We start from the raw sequence: 20,589 nt of genomic DNA on the forward strand, positions 1-20,589 counted from the left end.
TGTATATGTATACATATGACATTTTCACATTTCTATGTTATTTCGTTATGGATCATTTGTATGAAAATCCACTGCTGAATTGCAATAGCCCAATTAATGGAATGTGTCCAAGGAGCAGAAACACCCGAGTTTGCAGAAAAATAGGGTTGACGCACAGAATGGGGAAGTGACAACATTATTAAATGACATCCTTCAGATCCGTTAAATCACTCATCCTTCCGATAACGGGTTAATTCCTAAGACGTTCAGCTGGGCTTGATTCTATTCCTAGAGCATGACTCTTATATCTAGTTACCCTACGTGAAAAAAAGGGGTTCGTTTACAGATAAAGACATATAAATTGCATAAATGGACTCAAACAATGTGTTAAAATAACGCAGAAAATGTGTTGGGTATTCCAAGCCATACACATTCATATTATAAATACACAGGCGTAAATGTTGTGTGGACTTATTTATCGTCTGAATATTTTGTATTACGGAATTCTACGGATCTAGTTGATCGTATATCTACAGGCCATCCACCTACTGAGTGCACGCAGACGAACAGGAGTGGCGTGTTGCTGCGGCTCTAGTCTACTCTGCTTCAGTAATCTCCCCGAAGATGGCGGCGAACCGACGTGTACAGCTTCTCTTGCTGTTGATGTCCGCGTCATTCTGCCTGTGTACGGTGCAAGGTTTGAAAGTACCGAGCAGTAACGGCAATGGAAACGGACTCGGTAATCAGCAAGTAAACCCCCCGGCTCCAGTTAATATTATCCGACAGCCTGGACCAGGCAATAACGTCCCAGTAGCTCCCGCCGCGGCCATGACGCAGCCTCGGAGAGCGACGGGGTGGAAGCTGGCGGAAGAGCAGGCCTGTCGGGATGACTTGACCCGGCTTTGTCCCAAACACACCTGGAGTAACAACTTGGCGGTACTGGAGTGTTTGCAGGACAGAAAAGAGGTAAGACGGGATTCGGGTGACAGTGACACGATGTCTGGTGTCTGGGTTTTGATTCCTACAGTCACACTGTAAAAGGGGAACACCGAATTGCGTTGTTGTCTAGAATGTAACAGTTCCATAGTAGGATTGTATGGTGTCTATCAATGAGCTAACAGTCAGGTGGCAGACGCGCACCTGTGTGTATCGTCTATGGCGAAATGTCGTGTAGTTCTCGTCATTGTAAACATTGCTCCAGAATATCCAGTGCTAACTGACAGCTAACTCGTGTGTGTGGTTTTGGGAATGTTTTGCAGTCCTGACAAGTCTTGCTTGCTGGGAAAGATGTTTAGCTGCCTGCATTAACACAGATTATAGGATTTCTTGGGAACCTGCATTGCTTCTGTGAAGAAATATGTTCTGTAGTCAATACCACACTAAAATAATATGTATTACTCAAGTCTTACTGATTGCAGAGCCACGTATTGGATCGGACTGTTTTTTATTTTATTTTTTACAACACCTAATATGTCCTTAATATAGAATTAAATTGTTTGATAGACCATTTAATCTTATAAACGATTCAGCTTGTTGGAGTTGTTGTTTGCAACATTTACTTGCTTAACTGTGTGTTTTGAATGACAAACTGATGGCCAATAAGCCTAATGTTTTAACCAAGCTGTAAAACAGAATACCCACATTTTAAGGGTTTCTTTGTAGGTTATAGGGGATATCTAATTTTCTTTCACCTTAATTGTGAAAACTGGCTGAATTAGCCAACATCTACTGAGCCATAAAACCAACTCTCCCCTTATACAATGTTTAAAAAGCAATGTAGACGACGCAATGATACTGTTTAGACACGTTTCCTCTAAACTGTGTACATACGCGGCAACACAGCCCTTCCAGAAGAAAAGCCTGCACCGACCCCGGAAAAGTTAACTTCACTGAGTTTGCCTTCTATGTTCGCTCTATAGAAAATATGAACTTCACGGATCGAATCGACATAGTGTGCGAACGCAATGCAGCAAGCCATAATAACCAATCTGACTTCGCTTGATAGGTCATTCATTTTGTTGTAGGCAGAGGAAGAACGCCTGGTAATGGGCTGGTCTTGAACCCCCACAGACCTGTACGCCGTAGCCAATCAGAAGCTTACCTGTCTGAGCTCGGCGGCCATTTAATCAATGCCAATTAATTAGTTTGACACGAGATATGCAAGGTTTTAGGGCCCTGGAAGTGTCAAGGGAGGAGTTTAGGGGTATATCAAAACCGAAAAACGAACTGCTCTCCAAGGGAGGCTGTACCTTCTCTGGGGCGGCCTCCGCATGCCAGGTTTGGTTGAAATCCTGGAAGACCTGCTCTCGCCGTTTCAGGCGATCTTCCTCATCTTCCCGTTGTCCCTGCATCTTTGGGGCAGTACAGCATCTCCTCTCCCTCGGTGGGCCTCGAGATGCTCGCTGACCAAGGCACTGCCTGGTTATTTGGTACAGACAGCTGTAGGAAGAGCCTCGTTTAATTGTCTTTTTTAAAAATGTTTTGTCACTATGGGGTATTGTGTGTAGAAAAAAAACAATATATTTAATCCGATTTATATTAAGTCTAACATAAAACAACAAAATTCGTTGATTAGTGAAGGGGTTTTAATACTTTCCAAAGGCACTGGATATTATGGAAATTCTTATATTAAACTGGAATACTTCTACATTATAACCTTTTAATTTAGAACTTAAGAGATGCCTAATTGCCCAGAAATTAAACATATTTTACTTCACATAATGTTAGGCTTTTTCTTAGTTCCATAAGGCTCCATGATGCATTCAATTTTGCAATCAGGCAAATTTTCCTTGAAGTACAGACCCAGAATAACTGTTTTTACAACATGCTATTTTCTACCCATTTCTGTAAACTTGTAACTCACTTACCAGGCATCTGTTTAGATTATGTTTTTATGGTGAAATATTGCATTAAATTATTCCAACACTGGTGTTGACTAGGTGTGATTATAACGGATTATATGACAGTAATGGATCATTACATTGGTCTGGAAATTTAACAAGCTTGGTTGTTCAGCAGTGGTAGAGGTTCAGAACCAGCAGTCTACCAGACCACAGCAACGCATGGTTAATAGGACTGGAAGTCCCTCTGGTGTCGTTAATGGAGGGGGTCAGCTAGGGGGAAAGCTGTGTCTGTTGGGGTAGTTAGTGAGTGGAGTCGGCTGTGTGTCTGGGAAAACCAAGGCACTGCTTTTCCTCTGTTCTGTTTGAGCTCCTTTTGAAGAGGTACAATGTCAGATCTCCATTTTCCCTAAGGCCACTCATCCTGTGATTCTACTATGTTGTCTCACCATAGTTGTAAGGTGGCCTACATTCTAGTTCACACAAACCATTACTCCATATTCTTCTTTCCTCGGTGAAGAGCAGGTCGCTTAGAGTTGGGTTAGGGAAGTTATTGGGCTACCTCATGGTGAACACTGTCTCCTGCGCTCAAGGGACCTTAGAGAGATGGAAGTTTGAAGCAAGCGAGTACCCTCTGAGGTACTTATGGAAGAGGTTTTCTAAGTAGTTATTGCCCCTCTTGTCGTCTTTGATATTATAATCTCCTCTGTGATTGAGTTAAATGCATTTAATCTCTGTTTAAATATTACGCTAGCCTCTCTTTCTCTCGCACTCCATGTCTGTTTGATGGGGCTTTATTAGCTTCGGAAACATTTGTTTACATAATGTGTTTTTCTTTCTATGTGTTGTAATTTTTCACATATTTAGGCTAAGCTATATCAGGGAAGATCAGGAGATCTAGTGTTTCTTTTCGAGTTGATGAGATGTTGAAGTGTTGTTTTACTCCTGTGTGGGGTTTTTCCCTTTCCTCCCCTCCCAGTGGCCCGGGGGGGCTTCCCTCTGTCTCTCTCCCCTCCCAGTGGCCCGGGGGGGCTTCCCTCTGTCTCTCTCCCTTCCCAGTGGCCCGGGGGCTTCGCTCGGTCTCTCCTCTAATATCTCTAGGCAATTGTACTGTTTCAGATTCGAGCTTCGTGTTGTAGCCTGTCAGTGTGTCATTCTGACTGCTGTGTAGTGTCATGTGGTCAAACAAGCTAGGACCGTATGTGCCTCCAGTGCAGTTGTCTCTGTTTACCTCTCTTTCTGAGTGAAACTTTTGCCCTGTTAGCCCGAGGCTGGGTCATTCTAATGTATTGTCCTGTTAGCCCGATGCTAGGTCATTTTATTAAGGCTCGCCCTCTGAATCCGAACAAACACAGGAGTGTTATTTGGCCGTTTGTTTGAAGAGGAAATTACTCTGTTCTATCTGCTTTCTGTAAACCTGATGTTTTAACGCCAACGGTTAAATGCTCCCAGCTCTGTGGCTCCCACAGGCCAACAGACAGACCGTAAAACTCATTGTTTGCACCTCATCAGGGTGGTTGTGGATCTGGTGTTATCTCTGTGTTGCAGCGGTGTTTTCCCCTCTGAGGAGAAATCCTGTAACTTCTCCTCCACGTCACATTGGTCTGGTTCTTTCCTCATTCCACTCGGTTCTCCAGGGGCGCCCGGTCCCTGATGTATTTTTAACCAGCGCCCTAGGCACGAGGGAGGTTCATATCTACTAACACTAGCGTTCATCCCTCCTCATCCCTCCCCAGATGAACTTTCAGTAAACCAACAGCTGTTGCGAACCAACTATCACAGCTCAGCCAAACGCATAGTCAGTGAAAGAGATCGCTTAAACTGTTCAGCTCCACATTTTTTTCGGCTGTACAAACAGACTAACATTCAGAAACGAATAAGCAAAAAATCTAACTGTCATGCCTGAAAGGACCAGACACCACAAGGCCTGACCCTAGCTCTGATAGGCCGGACACACGTTTTGAGAATGAGGATGATGGAGCCAGCGCCAGCTCTGCTGTTGAGCCTCAAACAGACAGCTGCACTGCCATTGCTAGCAAGCATCGGCTAACAAGGCCAGTCACCTCAGTTTGGGATTTACTGTCACCAGGATGGAGGAACAGCCAAGGCCACAGTATGTCGTGCGCTGGAGATTCTCAGAAATGAGACCATGAAGCCATCACACATGCGGCAGCACTTGATTTAAAAACATGCGTCTTTAAAGGACAAACTTGTTTAATGTTTTAAAGGAAGCTGGAAATTTGAAACAACCCAAGTCCACAATAATGGAACACTGCTTCTCCCGTTTCTAGAGCGCAATAACTTACCTGCAGCTTGCTGAAGCGTGTTGCTCCCTGAGCTGTTGATGAAGAACTTTGTTTACCACTGGCAAAAGTGCTGATTAAATAAAGTGTGGAGAGAAGGCTGCCAAACACCTTGACCTAGTGCCTCTAACAAATAAAACAGTCACTTGTAGATGAGGCAGACGTTGTCCGAAGCATTACAGTGAGGAAGTGTTTTTCACTGCAATTAGACGAGACTACTGATGTCGCTGATTTGGTCGATTTGCTTGTTTTTTTCAGATACAAGTTTGTTTCCCCTGTTACCTGCTGGCAGCAAGTAGCCTACTATAGGAGACCAGATTTTCAACTTCTGAATGCATTCATCGATAAGAATACTATAAACTGGAGAAAATGCCTGTGGATTTAAAATCTGAGCTTGACTTGGCTGTCATAGTAGTGAAGTTTATCAAGGCTTGAGAATTCACGTCTGTTCAAGTGAGATCACATGGTCAGTGAACGGGAAGTTATGTGCTGACCAAAAGCTATGTTTTTGCACGAGCAGCAGTCTCTCTTGACAAGTGTATTTGATAATCCGTCTGTATTGGTCTATTTGCCTACTGCTTTCCTGAATATTCTCAGGTTGTATGGGGTGAACATAGGACAGCGCTATTTGACGTGTGATCAGATCACTGCTGTGAAGAAAAAGCAGCGGCTTTTAGTCAAAGTCAAGGCCAAGATATGTCTGCTTTCTCAACAGTTGTTACGTTAGCTGTGGAAACAGCTGTGCTGGTGACTTTCACACTTTCTGACTTTCAGAGTCCTGGCTGTTTCCCTGTCGTCAAGAAAACAAGACCATTTATTTAATGTAGGCAAATTTGATGCAAACAATTATGATGTCATCTGAGTCAGAAGCAACCTAGGGGAAATGAATAATCGGGATTATGCGCAGTGAGGGCTGCACTTTCTCAGTGAACACTATTTAATTCCCACCAAATTATTGGATATCATACCTTGTTTATACTTAACCTAATTGGTAAAACAAATATTTTTCTCCTGTTATGTGGATTTCATTTGATTAGGTTTGGCCCTGAAGGCATTTTTTCCCCAATGTGTTTAAAAAGGTTCTGATGGATTGAACAGTGGTCTGGGCGGATAGACTGATCAAATAACAAACCTGCAGTCAGAATTGGAGACGAACATGCAGATTTATTCTACCAAGGTTGCGGAGTAACACAATGTTACAACATTAACAATCCACTTAAGTGAATTTCCAGAATGCTTGAGGAATCAACAGCCCCGGTCTCACTCGTCACAACATTGAAATGCCTACTGTGTATGCAATTTGATCTAGTTCTGCTGTCTCCCACAAAAGAAGGGCTACAGCAACATTGGGATCATGCACAACAGTTGTCAAACCTGGGCACAAAACAAACATTGTGATGTTCCAGAATAGTCCAGGTGACTGAATGTTTCTGATTGGACAGAGGCTGTCTGAATATCTGTCTGAATTGGCCATGGTTGTCTCTGTGATTAGACCGTAGCTGTTGGAATGTCTCTGATTGGACCTAGGCTGTTGGAATATGTCTGTGATCGGACCAAGGCTTTTGGAATGTCTGTCTGATTGGACAGAGGCTGTCGGGATGTCTCTGATTGGAACGAGGGCTGTCGGCGTGTCTGTCTGATTGGAACGAGGGCTGTCGGCGTGTCTGTCTGTCTGATTGGAACGAGGGCTGTCGGCGTGTCTGTCTGTCTGATTGGAACGAGGGCTGTCGGCATGTCTGTCCGTCTGATTGGAACGAGGGCTGTCGGCGTGTCTGTCTGTCTGATTGGAACGAGGGCTGTCGGCATGTCTGTCTGTCTGATTGGACAGAGGCTGTCGGGATGTCTCTGATTGGAACGAGGGCTGTCGGCGTGTCTGTCTGTCTGATTGGAACGAGGGCTGTCGGCGTGTCTGTCTGATTGGAACGAGGGCTGTCGGCGTGTCTGTCTGATTGGAACGAGGGCTGTCGGCGTGTCTGTCTGATTGGAACAAGGGCTGTCGGTGTGTCTGTCTGATTGGAACGAGGGCTGTCGGTGTTTCTGTCTGATTGGAACGAGGGCTGTCAAGCTTATCAGTGGGTCTGCCTGATGCTTTTTCCACCTCAGACACCTTGCTTATGTGATTGTAGTTAGTCAGATCTGCTGCTGCAGCTAAAATCGTCTTCTCTGCAAAGCCATCCGAGGTCAGCAGAGTGGACTTGGACAGTGATTGTGTCTGCATTTCCCTGTGTTAATGACCCCTGACAGAGTGATCAGCAGAAGGCAGAGGCGCTTTGCTGAGAGAAATCAGATGGAGCTAGCTCGAAGTGAATCATGATAATCTTCTCTTTCGGAGTAAAAGCTGAATGTGCCAACTAATGTGCTGCCATGTTGAATTTGGACTGGGATCCAGAAACCGCTGAATCTTCAGGCCTCGCTGCTGCTGTTGATGATGATGATGATGATGATGTTGGCTGTGCTCCGATGTATAAAATAGTAAATTCAATTATTTTATTGCATTCACACCGCATACAAAGCCTTGATTCAGTGGGATGTCAAGCCTGTTGTATGGATTATGGGTAAAATGAGAACTGTTGAAGTCAAACATGTCACATAAACCCAGTTATTGTGCGTCAATACTATGAGGAATTGTGTATTGCCACGTTGGGTGCCCCAAGAGCAATCTGTTCAACTGATGTTGTTATCTGTTCTTTTATTCATGAAAGATTGCCTTCCATATGTACATGTAGTATTTCCTGTTTGTCATGGTTAATCAGGGTGAGATAAGGACAATGTGGAAAGAGTTGAAAATTACTGTTCGCCCCCAAAAGTCCCCATACAACTTGACAGAGCTAGAGCCATTTTGCGAAGATGGACAAATATTACTCTATCCAAAGATAGTTGAGCCTTATCCAAATAGACTCGTGGCTGTAATTGCTGCCAAAGCCGCCTCTACCAAATATTCACAAAAGGGGGTGAATATGCAATTCATTATATTTTTTTGTATTTTTAATTCATTTATAACAATTTCTCTGATTTTATTTGTCATGATAAGACTTTTTGGTATTGATCAATGGCAATCCATGTTGTAACATAGTAAAAGGTGGGTAAGCCCAAGGGGCGTGAATACGTTAGAGAGCCACTGTACATTAAGACACACACAGTGCTTTGCAGGCACCTTCTTCAGTTGCCAGCTGGTGCAGTGCTTTCCATTACGCCAGGTTTAAACCAACCGGTTTATTTCCCTCATACAGTTTAATATATCGTGAATGGTTCGGGGTAAAATCTGAACAAATAAACCCAGCGGGACAGGGTGTAAAATAAACAACTCTTGCAACAAGTAGATGTCTCTCTTCTTTCTGTTTTGTAGTGGAAAACTATTCATACACCAAGACATTCTTCTGAGATCCGGAGGTATCACCCGATATCTTTATTGATGATCATCAGGGGAACCCTCTTTACAGTCAGGACATGGAGTTCACATGTGTTAGAGTAACTCTAACATTCTTCAGTTATACACAAGCTTTTATTCCTAAATTCATACATCCCCAATGACGTCGGCTGCTTAATCTACACATTTTCAGTTCAACTATGGACTCACTTTTACTTCCTATTCAACCTTGTTCCAAGAAATCTGACATGTTTCACAGTAAGTTAGAAACCTATATCTCAATTCTAGGTATTGCATTTTACGACCCTAATCTTATTGGCCGCTTTCCTGCTATCTACCAACATCCTGCTGTCTTTGCCTCTTGCCGTGTGTTTTGGCTAGCTTGGCATAGTATATCATATTGCACACACCTTTTAACAAGTGGTAAATACACTAATGCACAGAGCATAAAATACGTTTTGTTGATTTTGCAATAACAGTTTATATAAGACGTTCAGTGAGCACAGCAAGCTTTCTGACTTTCAGGGGGGAAAAAAGGTGACAGGCTTCTGGACAGAAACTGAAATTGAACTAAGTAACTGATGACATCCCAGTCCAGAGCTTGTACAGATGGGACAGTGGATCCATCAAAGATGCCCTCATACCAAAGAAAACAGGTTGATCCTCGACCAATCCGTCCTAGCCTGGTTCTGTGAGCAGAGACACAAACGCATCAGAATAAATCTGGGTGATTACTGGTCCTATAGGAAACTGTATTGATGGAAGGTTCAGAATAGATCTGGATGATTACAGGTCCTTTAGGAAGCTCTATTGATCATGTGTGGGCCCTTACAGTTCCCATAGGCCGTGTGTACTGTTTCTCCAAACCGCATATTTACCTTCCCTCCCGTGTTCTCCAGAAGTTGATCATTGCTATAAATAGCGCTGATGGGGCTGTTACTGCAGGTCCATGAGGAAATCGGATCATCCATCTTGATTTTCAGTGATTACAATTCGGGCTCTTGTCTATGAGTCACGTAGAGGAAGTGCTGTGGCTAGTGTTCCAGCCTCCTTAAGGACGCCCGGGGAGTTACTGAAGACCCACAGAGGGTCGTTTTTAATAACGTCACACGTTGACTGTGTCATTTCATTAGAAGATAATGACACAAAGGAAGAGAATTACTTTTTTTGCATGTCTTTGTGATAAAGAGGTACTTCATCTTCAATTAAGTAATTGGCAGGTGGCTGAATGGGGAGATTTAGAAGATGTACTACTAGCATAATTCACCAAAAGACCGGGATCTGCAGTTTATGTTTGAAGTTCGTTTAAAAAAAAAATATATATATATATATATCTGAAATTGTTCCAGGGGACTCAGATATACCCGACTGAATCTTTTTTGCTGGTCCATCTATCAGTTTTCAATAACCTGCTGTCTCCTCATACTCTATAGACCATCTGTACTGTCCCTTCTTCCTAAAGCACTCTGGAGCAGCTAATACCATTCTGGTCGTGTCCAGTAATGTAAGAAGAGTTGACAAGTCATGTCATTGTTCAAACTTTTCTTGTCTTGCAAAGGTTAGATGCAGGATTCTACACAGTGCCCCTTTAACAAATCAGTAAACATAACCTAGGTGTAGCAGTTACACCCCAAGCGTAAACAGAGATGGAACGTATTTTCGATTTGTTTTTTGCATGAAATTGCAGCAGAAGTTATATTTATCAAAGGCCACACTTTCCTCCTTTACTAGAAGTGCAGTGAAAGAAAGTGTGTGTGTGTGTGTGTGTGTGTGTGTGTGTGTGTGTGTGTGTGTGTGTGTGTGTGTGTGTGTGTGTGTGTGTGTGTGTGTGTGTGTGTGTGTGTGTGTGTGTGTGTGTGTGTGTGTGTGTGTGTGTGTGTGTGTGTGTGTGTGTGTGTGTGTGTGTGTGTGTGTGTGTGTGTGTGTGTGTGTCCTTCCTTCTAAGCCCTGCTCAGTGGTGGCCATACAGACGCTTGGCGGTGATAACAGGAAACATTTTAATTAAAGACAGACACCATGTGTCATCAACACTTCCTAATGTATCCAGAGAGATCTGTCCTGATCTTCAAGTTAAGATGAAGTTACAAGCTTCATGATCATTTAGTGTAATGAATTGTAATACCTGACTGTTGTTCTCTTTATTTGACAGGAAACCGAGATTGCTGTCGACTGCAACCATGTAAGTGACATCTCTCAGTAGATACCTCCTCCTCCCTACCTCGGTCTGTGTACCTCCTCCTCCCTACCTCGGTCTGTGTACCTCCTCCTCCCTACCTCGGTCTGTGTACCTCCTCCTCCCTACCTCGGTCTGTGTACCTCCTCCTCCCTACCTCGGTCTGTGTACCTCCTCCTCCCTACCTCGGTCTGTGTACCTCCTCCTCCCTACCTCGGTCTGTGTACCTCCTCCTCCCTACCGCGGTCTGTGTACCTCCTCCCCCCTACCTCGGTCTGTGTACCTCCTCCCCCCTACCTCGGTCTGTGTACCTCCTCCCCCCTACCTCGGTCTGTGTACCTCCTCCCCCCTACCTCGGTCTGTGTACCTCCTCCTCCCTACCTCGGTCTGTGTACCTCCTCCTCCCTACCTCGGTCTGTGTACCTCCTCCTCCCTACTTCGGGGGGGGGGGGGGGGGGGGGGGCAGTTGGATGGGTGCCCGGTAAGCACGAAGGATGTGCCGGGGGGGGCGGGAGGTCCAGATTTGACCGGCCAGTGGTAAAGAGGTTGACATGGGGGGACCACCAAGGTGGAACCCCTTCTGCTGCTCTGGAATGCGGAGGACCCCTGGCCCCTGGACCCCTGGCCCCTGGACCCCTGGCCCTGGCTGCGACCGAGTGCTTAGCCCCGTGCCGGAGTCCGGCCAGCCGTTAATGATGGTTCTGTAGGTTCACCATCCGTCTCATCAGGAGCGTGTCCAGACGTTGTCGGGGAGGGCCTACAGGCACGTGGGGCCAAACACACTGCTGAGTCAATATGAGTTGCCTTGATGCAATTCACGCAAGTTGGACCAGCCTGTGCTTTCTGTAGTTCACCTCGGAGTTTGAATCCAGCCATCGGTCGGTTGGTGGTTTTGTTTTCCATTGACCGTTATTTTGTTCTCAATGAATTACCCAATGTACAGTAAAGATCTGGATCTTTAATGTATTCCGTTCATCAAGTCCCGATGTGTGATTTAAGTGTTCCTTCATTTTCTGGAGCCGTGTGTGTTTTCATGTAAAAAACAAGGACATTTCTAAGTGACTCCAAACTTTTGAACGGTAGTGTACCTGATAGTCCCCTGCCATGCTGGCCAGTTGTCTTTGGAGAGTTTGTCATGTTTCCTTTCCTTGCACATTTTGATCATAATAATGCTGTTAAAGCCAGTAGCCTCTCGGTAACTTGTCTGATTGGTCTCCTGCACTTTGGGTCATTCAGATTAGAGGGACGTACTGATCTAGACAGGATCTTGTGGCTGCCAGTTGTTTTGAGCGAGCCAGGGGATATTCAAGGCCATCTTTTCATAGCCTTGATTCCCTTTTTATACCCCTGATATGTCTTCCCAAAACGTTGTCTTTTTTTAGTTCTTTTGAAAGCTCTTTGGTGTTTGTGGTTCAATGGTTGTTTTGCAGTTTACTGAACATAGGCTGAATGGAATCTTGAAACCATATGAAACTCTAGGTGCTGTGGAAGATTTATTCATTATGAATATATAAATTCCATATTAATGATACAGAAATATATTATATTTAGCATAAATTGTTTTATTAAATATTTAGGTTTGTGTATAGGTTATGCATACTGGTTACTTTGCTAATCTAGGAGGTTGGGAAACATGTGGTTAAGACATATCAATCAAATTTTATTTATAAACCCTTTTTACAACAAGGACCAAACAACAGTAGTGTTGGATTTGAACATATGGGGACTTGGGACCAACTCCAGCTATACCTTGTTTCCCTCTCTCTCAACTCTTGCCGGCTCCATTTTCATTGAGATGAGTCCCAATGATGCTTTAAAGCTTGGGCCTTAAACATTTTCCTCAGACAAAAAATGCCAACTGGCTGGACATTTTCTTTATTTGTTTGAAAATGCTGTGAATGTTTTTATTTTAATTTTTTATTATTATATTTGGGCAGGAAATTATGGTAATGTTCTTACTTATCTTTCTGTCTCCCCTAACCCAATGTGAGTCCAGTTTCAGTCTCCTGGCTGTAACTAATTCTGTATTTGGTTAATGTTTTCCAGTATTATATGCACTTATATGCAGGTTAAATGTTCAACCAAAGTCAAGCATTTTCTGACCTTCAACCTCCCTCCTCCAAAAGTTGCTGTGTTCCTGTTATTCACCTCTAGTCTTCATATACCCTTTAACAGCTCCTTGCTTTCTTTCCTCCAGCTGCTCTGGAACTACAAGCTGAATTTGACTACAGATCCCAAGTTTGAGTCTGTGGCGGTGGAGGTCTGCAAGAGCACCATTACTGAGGTTAGTCTGCCGTCTGACAAACACAGTGACATCTCTGTATGTGTAGAGGCCGTGTTGGTGTTTAAGGGTGTCTCAGTCTACCATTATGGCTGGAGCTGTATTGTGTTTATTGTGTTTTTTAATGATTGCCTGACTATTGCCGGCTAGGTGTATTTAATGATTGGCTGGCTGACTTCCTGAAACGCGTAGACATGGAACAACCCAGTCGGTTTTAAAGGAAAACTGATCCTTCAGTCCCACATGCTGTTAAAGAGACAGTCAGGGGCCAGTGTTCTGCAGCAGTTGATTCTGCCCAAATAGTACTATAGATCTGTAATGAAATAACACTTTCACTGAGGTAATGAGGAGCGTTAACCCTGTCGTAGATCTGGATTTACCCAGATTAAGAGGTGTGTGTTTGTGTGTGCGTGTGCGTGCGCGTGTCAGATAAAGGAGTGTGAGGAAGAGGAGCGGGGTAAAGGCTACCTGGTATCCTGCCTGGTGGATCACCGTGGAAACATCAGTGAGTACCAGTGTCACCAGTACATCACCAAGATGACCTCTATTGTGTTCTCCGACTACCGGTTGATCTGTGGCTTCATGGACAAGTGCCGAGACGACATCAACCGCTTGCACTGTGGAAGCATCAACGTGGGGGACAAGGTGAGGCGGGGGGGGGGGCATGAGTCACTGGGCTGAGGGTCAGGGGTCATCTTCAGGTAGCTTGGGTCAGTGGTCAACAGGTCGTTATTTCGGAGGGCACATTTTCCTGTTGAAGAATGGTTTCAGTATGATTGGCAGTTAGTGGTACTGTTGGGGGCTTGGCCACCTGATTGGGTAGGTGATTGGCCACTGTCTCTGGGTAGGCTTGTCTTCTGATTGGCTGGGTTTGCACATCACGCACGCTGTCGGGACCATTACTGAGAAGCACTATTCCCTGAAGACCTACCACTCATATTAACCAAAGCACGAGTATCTATGTATTGCATATGACTCGACAATGAACAGGCCAGGGGCCACACCTTGTGGAACGACTGAAACCATCCACAATGATTACCGTCAGTCCTAGAACATGTTGTTAAAAATAAATGAGTCCAAACCTAAAAATTACGTGTATTATAGTTCAAACCTCAGCTGAATCTTAACATGAAGGGTAGAACAAGGATATTGACTGGATGACTGGGTAAAGGGGTTAGAGGTCGGTCTGCTACAGGAAGGCCATTATCATCCCCAACACCACGCAAGACCCGACTTGATCTGTAGGAACTAGTGGCATTTGATCTTGACGACGGCCCCTTAATGTTGTCAGGGGAAGGGAGACCTGGGAATGTCTGGAATTCATCTGCTTGTTATCACTGATGTGATACTGGCACACCGAGCTCTCGTCGTTAAAGAGAGAAAATCACTCATTTCTTTGGTATTATATCCTCTATTTAGTCAACTGACATGGAGTGCAGAGACCCCACATCTAGCCGATACACATTCCCACCCAGACTGGTCAACAGACCTCTTCTGACCGAGCTTAAATCTAGAACAAATGAAACTAGATTCGAACTACTTTGTTCACAGAAAACAAGACACAAACTGCTTCTGCCTGCGAAATGCCGCTGAGCCTATGAACTAAACCAGGGCAGTTACACGAGTTAAGGGTTAGGAAGTGTGATTGGCCCGAGTGCATTACGATATAGTTGAAGGAGATTGCGGCTCTTGTCTTTTAGTATCCTGTAGATTCTATAGGGGACAGTGACATGGGTGTCACTCTGTTATGGCACATAGGATGTACATGCAAACGTGAAGGCAACGTATGGTGGTGATGGGGGATCATGGACATTCAGTTGACTTGAAGAGGTGTTGTCTATTATGCCAAATATGACTGTGATTCAGTGTCTCTGCGATTGTTTGAAGACAGCCACATGGAGTTCGGGATCTAAAGCCCTGCTCAGACAAAACAATGGCCTCAGAAGACCAACAGATTGCATTGTTTTTGCAGAACTGTCTGTTCTAGGGATCATTGTTCTGCACTGAACTGGTTTATTGTCGTCTTAAATGTATGTACACCAAGTACTTTGTCATTTTTCTGTGTCATTTTAAGGTAAGACTTAAACCACTGTAGGTCAGAAGTGCAGCTCCGTTTCCACCTCATTTTGTGTGCAGTGTCACATCAGGAGCTAGGCCATGCTCACTGAGACAGTTTGCTCTCTCCCTCTTTCTCTCGTTCTCACCCCCATGTCAGGATATCCACTCTCAGGGAAAGGTCTTAGCCTGTCTGGAGAAAGCTTTGGTCCAGGAGGCGGAGCAACAGGACCAGACTCATCCAATCAGAGAGGAGTGTAAGAGAAGCATCATGCGTGTTGCTGAGCTATCATCAGATGACTTCCATCTTGACCGATACCTCTACTTCTCCTGTCGAGATGACCGAGAACGCTTCTGTGAAAATGTATGCATCCCTTCTGGACCTCTCCTTTCAACTCATCCTCTCCTTTCTTTCCCTCTCTCTCCTCCTCCTTGTTTTCTCTCCTCCCTGTCCTGTTTTCTCTCTCTTTTCTCCCCCTCTGTTTCTCTTCCCTCTGTGATTTTTCCCTCTGTTCACTTCTCAAAATGTTTGAGGTCAAAAAGGGTCTTCGTGAATATATAAGTCAAAACAGTTACAATCAAATTGGCTCAAACCACTTCAGACACAGAGCTGACATGACATAAGATCTTAGGAGCTAGACATTTCTGAGAAGTTATAAACCGCTGCATTAGGTCTGCAGATACTGTTGTTAATGACTGACCTGGTAGTATATGTTAACTGATCTCTCTCTTCTCAAAGACTGATCTCTCTCTGTTTGTCAATGTCTGGTCTTGTTCTGTTGTTATTGACTGGTGTCTCTCTAAATAACTGGTCTCTCTCTCTCTGTTGTTCTCAATGACTGGTCTCTGTTGTTCTCAATGACTGGTCTCTGTTGTTCTCAATGACTGGTCTCTGTTGTTCTCAATGACTGGTCTCTGTTGGTTCTCAATGACTGGTCTCTCTTGGTTCTCAATGACTGGTCTCTCTTGGTTCTCAATGACTGGTCTCTCTTGGTTCTCAATGGCTGGTCTCTCTTGGTTCTCAATGGCTGGTCTCTCTTGGTTCTCAATGACTGGTCTATTTCTGTGGTTAATAGCTGGTCTTTCTCTTTGTTCCTAATGACAGACCCAAGCAGGAGAGGGTAAAGTCTACAAGTGTCTCTTTAACCACAAGTTTGAGGAGGCCATGTCTGAGAAGGTACGTACACCCTTTCTGATGATTTATTGAATGAACCAAAGAGCACTTCTGACCATAGTTGTTTTGGCCTAGTCAGGTTGTTGGGTTGTGTTTCTGCTGTTCTGTTATTTCTTTTCAAAACACCTCCAGTGAAGAGCCTGGCAACCAGGTGAGCAGAACTCCTAAATGATCAGTGACACGAGTCGATAAACTGAGTACGAGGCTGGACTAAGAACCTGCTGAGGCCAGACTTCACCTCTTCACTTTGACACAGCTGCTGATTGACTTTCCAGATTGTTCCTTGAGGACTTGTGTAAAAACGTCCCTATTTAAAACCTCCCGCGTGTCCCTCTTTTGGGGCCATATTTAAATGTGTCAGTGTAGCGGTCAGGGTCATTGGCCAATAAACAAAGGCTGTCGGTTCTGTTCCCAGAACTGGCAAGGGAAAAGCCCTGGCGCTCTGTCCCCTTGAGCAAGCCAGTTAAACCCAGTTTGCTGCTGTAATTCAGAATGTGCTGTTAGCATACCTGGCAAAATAGTATTTTCTACGTGAGACTAACACAGTCCCCCTCAATCTCTCTCGATCTTTTTCTCAATCCCTCCCCCTCCCAACCAGTGTCGAGACGCCCTGACCACTCGTCAGAAGCTGATCGCCCAGGACTACAAGGTCAGCTATTCTCTGGCCAAGGCCTGCAAGGCAGATCTCAGGAAATACCGCTGTAATTTGGACACCAACATGCCCCGTGCCAGAGAGGCCCGGCTGTCATACCTGCTGCTGTGTCTGGAGTCAGCCGTGCACAGGGGTGGGTGAGGGGGCCATTCAGTGGTCTAGAGGTGGAGGCGCTGGCCAATCAGAGGTTTAGAGAAAGATGAGCCGTCCAATCAGTGGTCTAGAGAGGAATGAATTGGCCAGTCAGAGAGCTAGAGAAAGCTGGCCAATTACCATCTACATGCAATCATATTTGTGGTACTCAATTTAAAACAACTTGCAGTGGAAACTTCGTAATTGGTTGGAAGTAATTATAGTTGACATTCAACGCCCCCCCCAGGACGCACGGTGTCGGGGGACTGCCAGGGGGAGATGTTGGAGTACAGGCGGATGTTGATGGAGGACTTCTCTCTGAGCCCAGAGATCGTTCTCCACTGCCGAGGAGACATCGAGACCCACTGCTCCGGGCTCCACCGTAAGGGGCGCACCCTGCACTGCCTGATGAGGGTGGGCCGCGGGGAGAAGGCCAGCGCGGTGGACGGGCTGTGCCAGAGCGCGGTGAGACCTGTAGGGGACTGACATGCCTAGACCACCGTCTCCTCAGAACCGATGTGGTGCAGTGGGGAATATGATCACTGATAGGACTGGTGATATTGATTGGATAAACTATTAACGCTGTTGTTGATCCAGGCAGCTGCTAACCAGTAATATTGTTATTGATCCAATCAGCTCCAGGCTCTGATCCAGTCAGCAGATCCTGGGTCAGACTACAGGATCGACCGGGCCCTGAATGAAGCCTGTGAGTCCGTTATCCAGACCGCCTGCAAACACATCCGCAGCGGGGACCCAATGTGAGAACTCACACACACACACACACACACACACACACAAACACTGAATAAATGAAGGCCATGTGTTCTGATGTACAAATTATGTTTGGAAGCAGCTGTTTGTCTCTGCCTCTCTGTCTGTAACCTTTCACACATTAGCTGTTTTTACATCAACAGTCACATCAAAAAGTGCAATGAGGCTTCTGGTGGCCTGCCTTATCTAGCACATCTTACAAAAAGACTAACAGGGAACCAGTCATTCAACACAGCTACACACTACAAAAAGACTAATGGAACCAGTCATTCAACACATCTACACACTACAAAAAGACTAACAGGGAACCAGTCAATCAACACAGCTACACACTACAAAAAGACTAACGGAACCAGTCATTCAACACATCTACATACTACAAAAAGACTAACGGAACCAGTCATTCAACACATCTACACACTACAAAAAGACTAACAGGGAACCAAGGGAGTCTAACAGGGAGTCAATCAAAACATGTATAGACTCACTTGTATATAATAATGTGTGTGAAGCAGGAAAGGAGAAGAGATCTGTTTTAAGATGCGTTTGAGATGGTTGCCAGGGTTGCTTAGTGGTCAAGAGTGTTGGGCTGGTAAATGGAAAAAAACTAAATCTCATGGGATTTAGTTCCACCATTTGATTTGTTGATATTCATTGACACGTGTGCGTGCGTGTGTGTGTAGGATCCTGTCCTGCCTGATGGAGCACCTGTATACAGAGAAGATGGTGGAGGACTGTGAACACAGATTACTGGAGCTGCAATACTTCATCTCTCGAGACTGGAAGTAAGTCTACTCCTACTACCGTCACTTAGAAATGTCCTCGTTTCCATGACAACATGCACAAAATGAGTTTGAACCGGAAATATAGCAAAATTAATAGGAAATATAATCATTGAAAAGGTTAGACAATGAATTTTAATTGAAATAATAAGTGTCCTACAAATTTTGCTTTTGTCAAAGAATCGTCCATTTGCACCAGTTAGTGGGTGGAGTGACTTCCTGCCTGTTGGGCTGTGTCCGTATTCAGACCCTTTGTCATGACACTCCAAACTGAGCTTGTCTGTGCATGATGTGTCCTTGGGTCATCCTTTGATGAGACCAAAATGGAACTATTAGGCCTGAATCAACTGGCTAATATCTTCCCTATAATTAAGCATAGTGGTGGGAGTGTCATGCTGTGGGGATGCTTCTCAGCAGCTGGGACCGGATAGGGACTTGTCAGGATTTAGGAAAGGACAAACCAAGCCAAATTGAGAGGTCCTCAAGGAAATCATGGTCCAGTGCGCACAGGAACTTTATTGTGGGTGAAGATTTATTTTTCAGGGCTTTAACGACCCATAGCACTGAGCCAAGACAACACTGGAGTGACTTCAGGACCAGTCTGTGAATGTCCAGAGGATGGGACACACCCAATTTCATACCAGAGGGGCAGCAATATAGAGAGTCAGCAGTGTCTAAATCTAAATTGATGTCAATGGAGCCCAACAGCGGTCCATTGACATCAACAGTCCCCCAGGTGAAAGAAACATAGTTGTTTCGGGTCCTTAATAATGTGGCGCGAGACTCATGACCCGCACCGTCTTGGCAGGCATTGGAACTACTCCATCGCAGGGCCTCCAGCACAGGACCAGGTGGTGAAACCTGCGCCCACTGACATTCTGCAGTTCGTACGTAATTCAGCGCTCGCCACTCTGCCAGTCCTTCGCTGTTCTTTTCATAAATAGTCCAGTCAGATTCACTTCAAGCACTTGCTTTGTTTAAATGTGCTGCAGTCAGTCCCAAGTCATTTGATTCATGTTAGTGTGCCCGGTCCCTAATCTCATCCACCAGCTGGCTCCCTGTCCAACTGTCTGGTTTTGTGGCATCTCAAAACGGGACTTGAATGAAAGCCTTTGGTAGGAGCGAGAGGCTGATCTTCCATTCCATCCATATGGTATAACTCCTACCATTCCCCCTCTTTATTGTGCCCTTCAAACCACGAGCAAGATGGAAGTGAGTTTGGAAAGTCCAATCTGATAGGACTGCCGCAGGCTCTCTCTCCAGCCTCTTATCCCCCATTGGCTGAATCTGTCCCTTCCCCCTCCGCCAGACTGGACCCGGTCCTCTATAAGAAGTGCCAGGGTGACGCTGCACGGCTTTGCCACACCCACGGCTGGAATGAGACCAGCCAGATGATGCCGGCCGGCGCGGTGTTCTCCTGTCTCTACCGCCACGCCTACCGCACCGAGGATCAGGGACGCCGGGTAAGAGAATCACCGGGCCGGTGTATGGTGTAGAGGCAGAACAGATGTTGGATCTTTATTTGACCATGAGGGTGTAGAGGCAGAACAGATGTTGGATCTTTATTTGACCATGAGGGTGTAGAGGCTGAACAGATGTCGGATCGTTATTTGACCATGAGGGTGTAGAGACAGAACAGATGTCGGATCGTTATTTGACCATGAGGGTGTAGAGGCCGAACAGATGTCGGATCGTTATTTGACCATGAGGGTGTAGAGGCAGAACAGATGTCGGATCGTTATTTGACCATGAGGGTGTAGAGGCAGAACAGATGTCGGATCGTTATTTGACCATGAGGGTGTAGAGGCAGAACAGATGTCGGATCGTTATTTGACCATGAGGGTGGTGAGGCAGAACAGATGTCGGATCGTTATTTGACCATGAGGGTGGTGAGGGTTGGATGTAGGTACTAAAGTGTTGGGTTAGGATTTAAAAGCATGTAGATAACAACAGTGCAGGTGAATTAACCATCATGTTTTATGTCTTTAACAGCCAGGAGAGGAGCATGTAAGTTCCCTGTCCGTATGTCAGCATCTATCATGGTGGTGGCTGGACATAATTCCGATTTAATTAGAAAACC

The 20,589-nt window shown here is 45.1% G+C and overlaps 1 protein-coding gene across 2 annotated transcripts in view; it reads left to right on the forward strand.

The window, feature by feature from the left end:
- The first annotated feature begins 527 nt into the window (after positions 1 to 527).
- The window catches only part of glg1b (golgi glycoprotein 1b), a 28,253-nt gene continuing 8,191 nt past the window's right edge, over positions 528 to 20,589 (forward strand). Inside the window, exons 1-12 of one of the 2 annotated variants that reach the window (XM_029114175.2) lie at positions 528 to 945; positions 10,639 to 10,668; positions 12,860 to 12,946; positions 13,373 to 13,588; positions 15,159 to 15,362; positions 16,104 to 16,175; positions 16,771 to 16,957; positions 17,204 to 17,421; positions 17,593 to 17,714; positions 18,411 to 18,512; positions 19,819 to 19,972; positions 20,502 to 20,516. In XM_029114175.2, coding sequence (XP_028970008.1) covers positions 604 to 945; positions 10,639 to 10,668; positions 12,860 to 12,946; positions 13,373 to 13,588; positions 15,159 to 15,362; positions 16,104 to 16,175; positions 16,771 to 16,957; positions 17,204 to 17,421; positions 17,593 to 17,714; positions 18,411 to 18,512; positions 19,819 to 19,972; positions 20,502 to 20,516 — 1,749 coding nt within the window. In that variant the 5' untranslated portion in view covers positions 528 to 603. The remainder of the gene's footprint in view (positions 946 to 10,638; positions 10,669 to 12,859; positions 12,947 to 13,372; positions 13,589 to 15,158; positions 15,363 to 16,103; positions 16,176 to 16,770; positions 16,958 to 17,203; positions 17,422 to 17,592; positions 17,715 to 18,410; positions 18,513 to 19,818; positions 19,973 to 20,501; positions 20,517 to 20,589) is intronic. The other variant, XM_029114176.2, reaches the window with a different exon arrangement.

The sequence above is a fragment of the Esox lucius genome, chromosome 17 (assembly GCF_011004845.1).
Source record: "Esox lucius isolate fEsoLuc1 chromosome 17, fEsoLuc1.pri, whole genome shotgun sequence".
NCBI classification, from domain to species: Eukaryota; Metazoa; Chordata; class Actinopteri; order Esociformes; family Esocidae; genus Esox; species Esox lucius.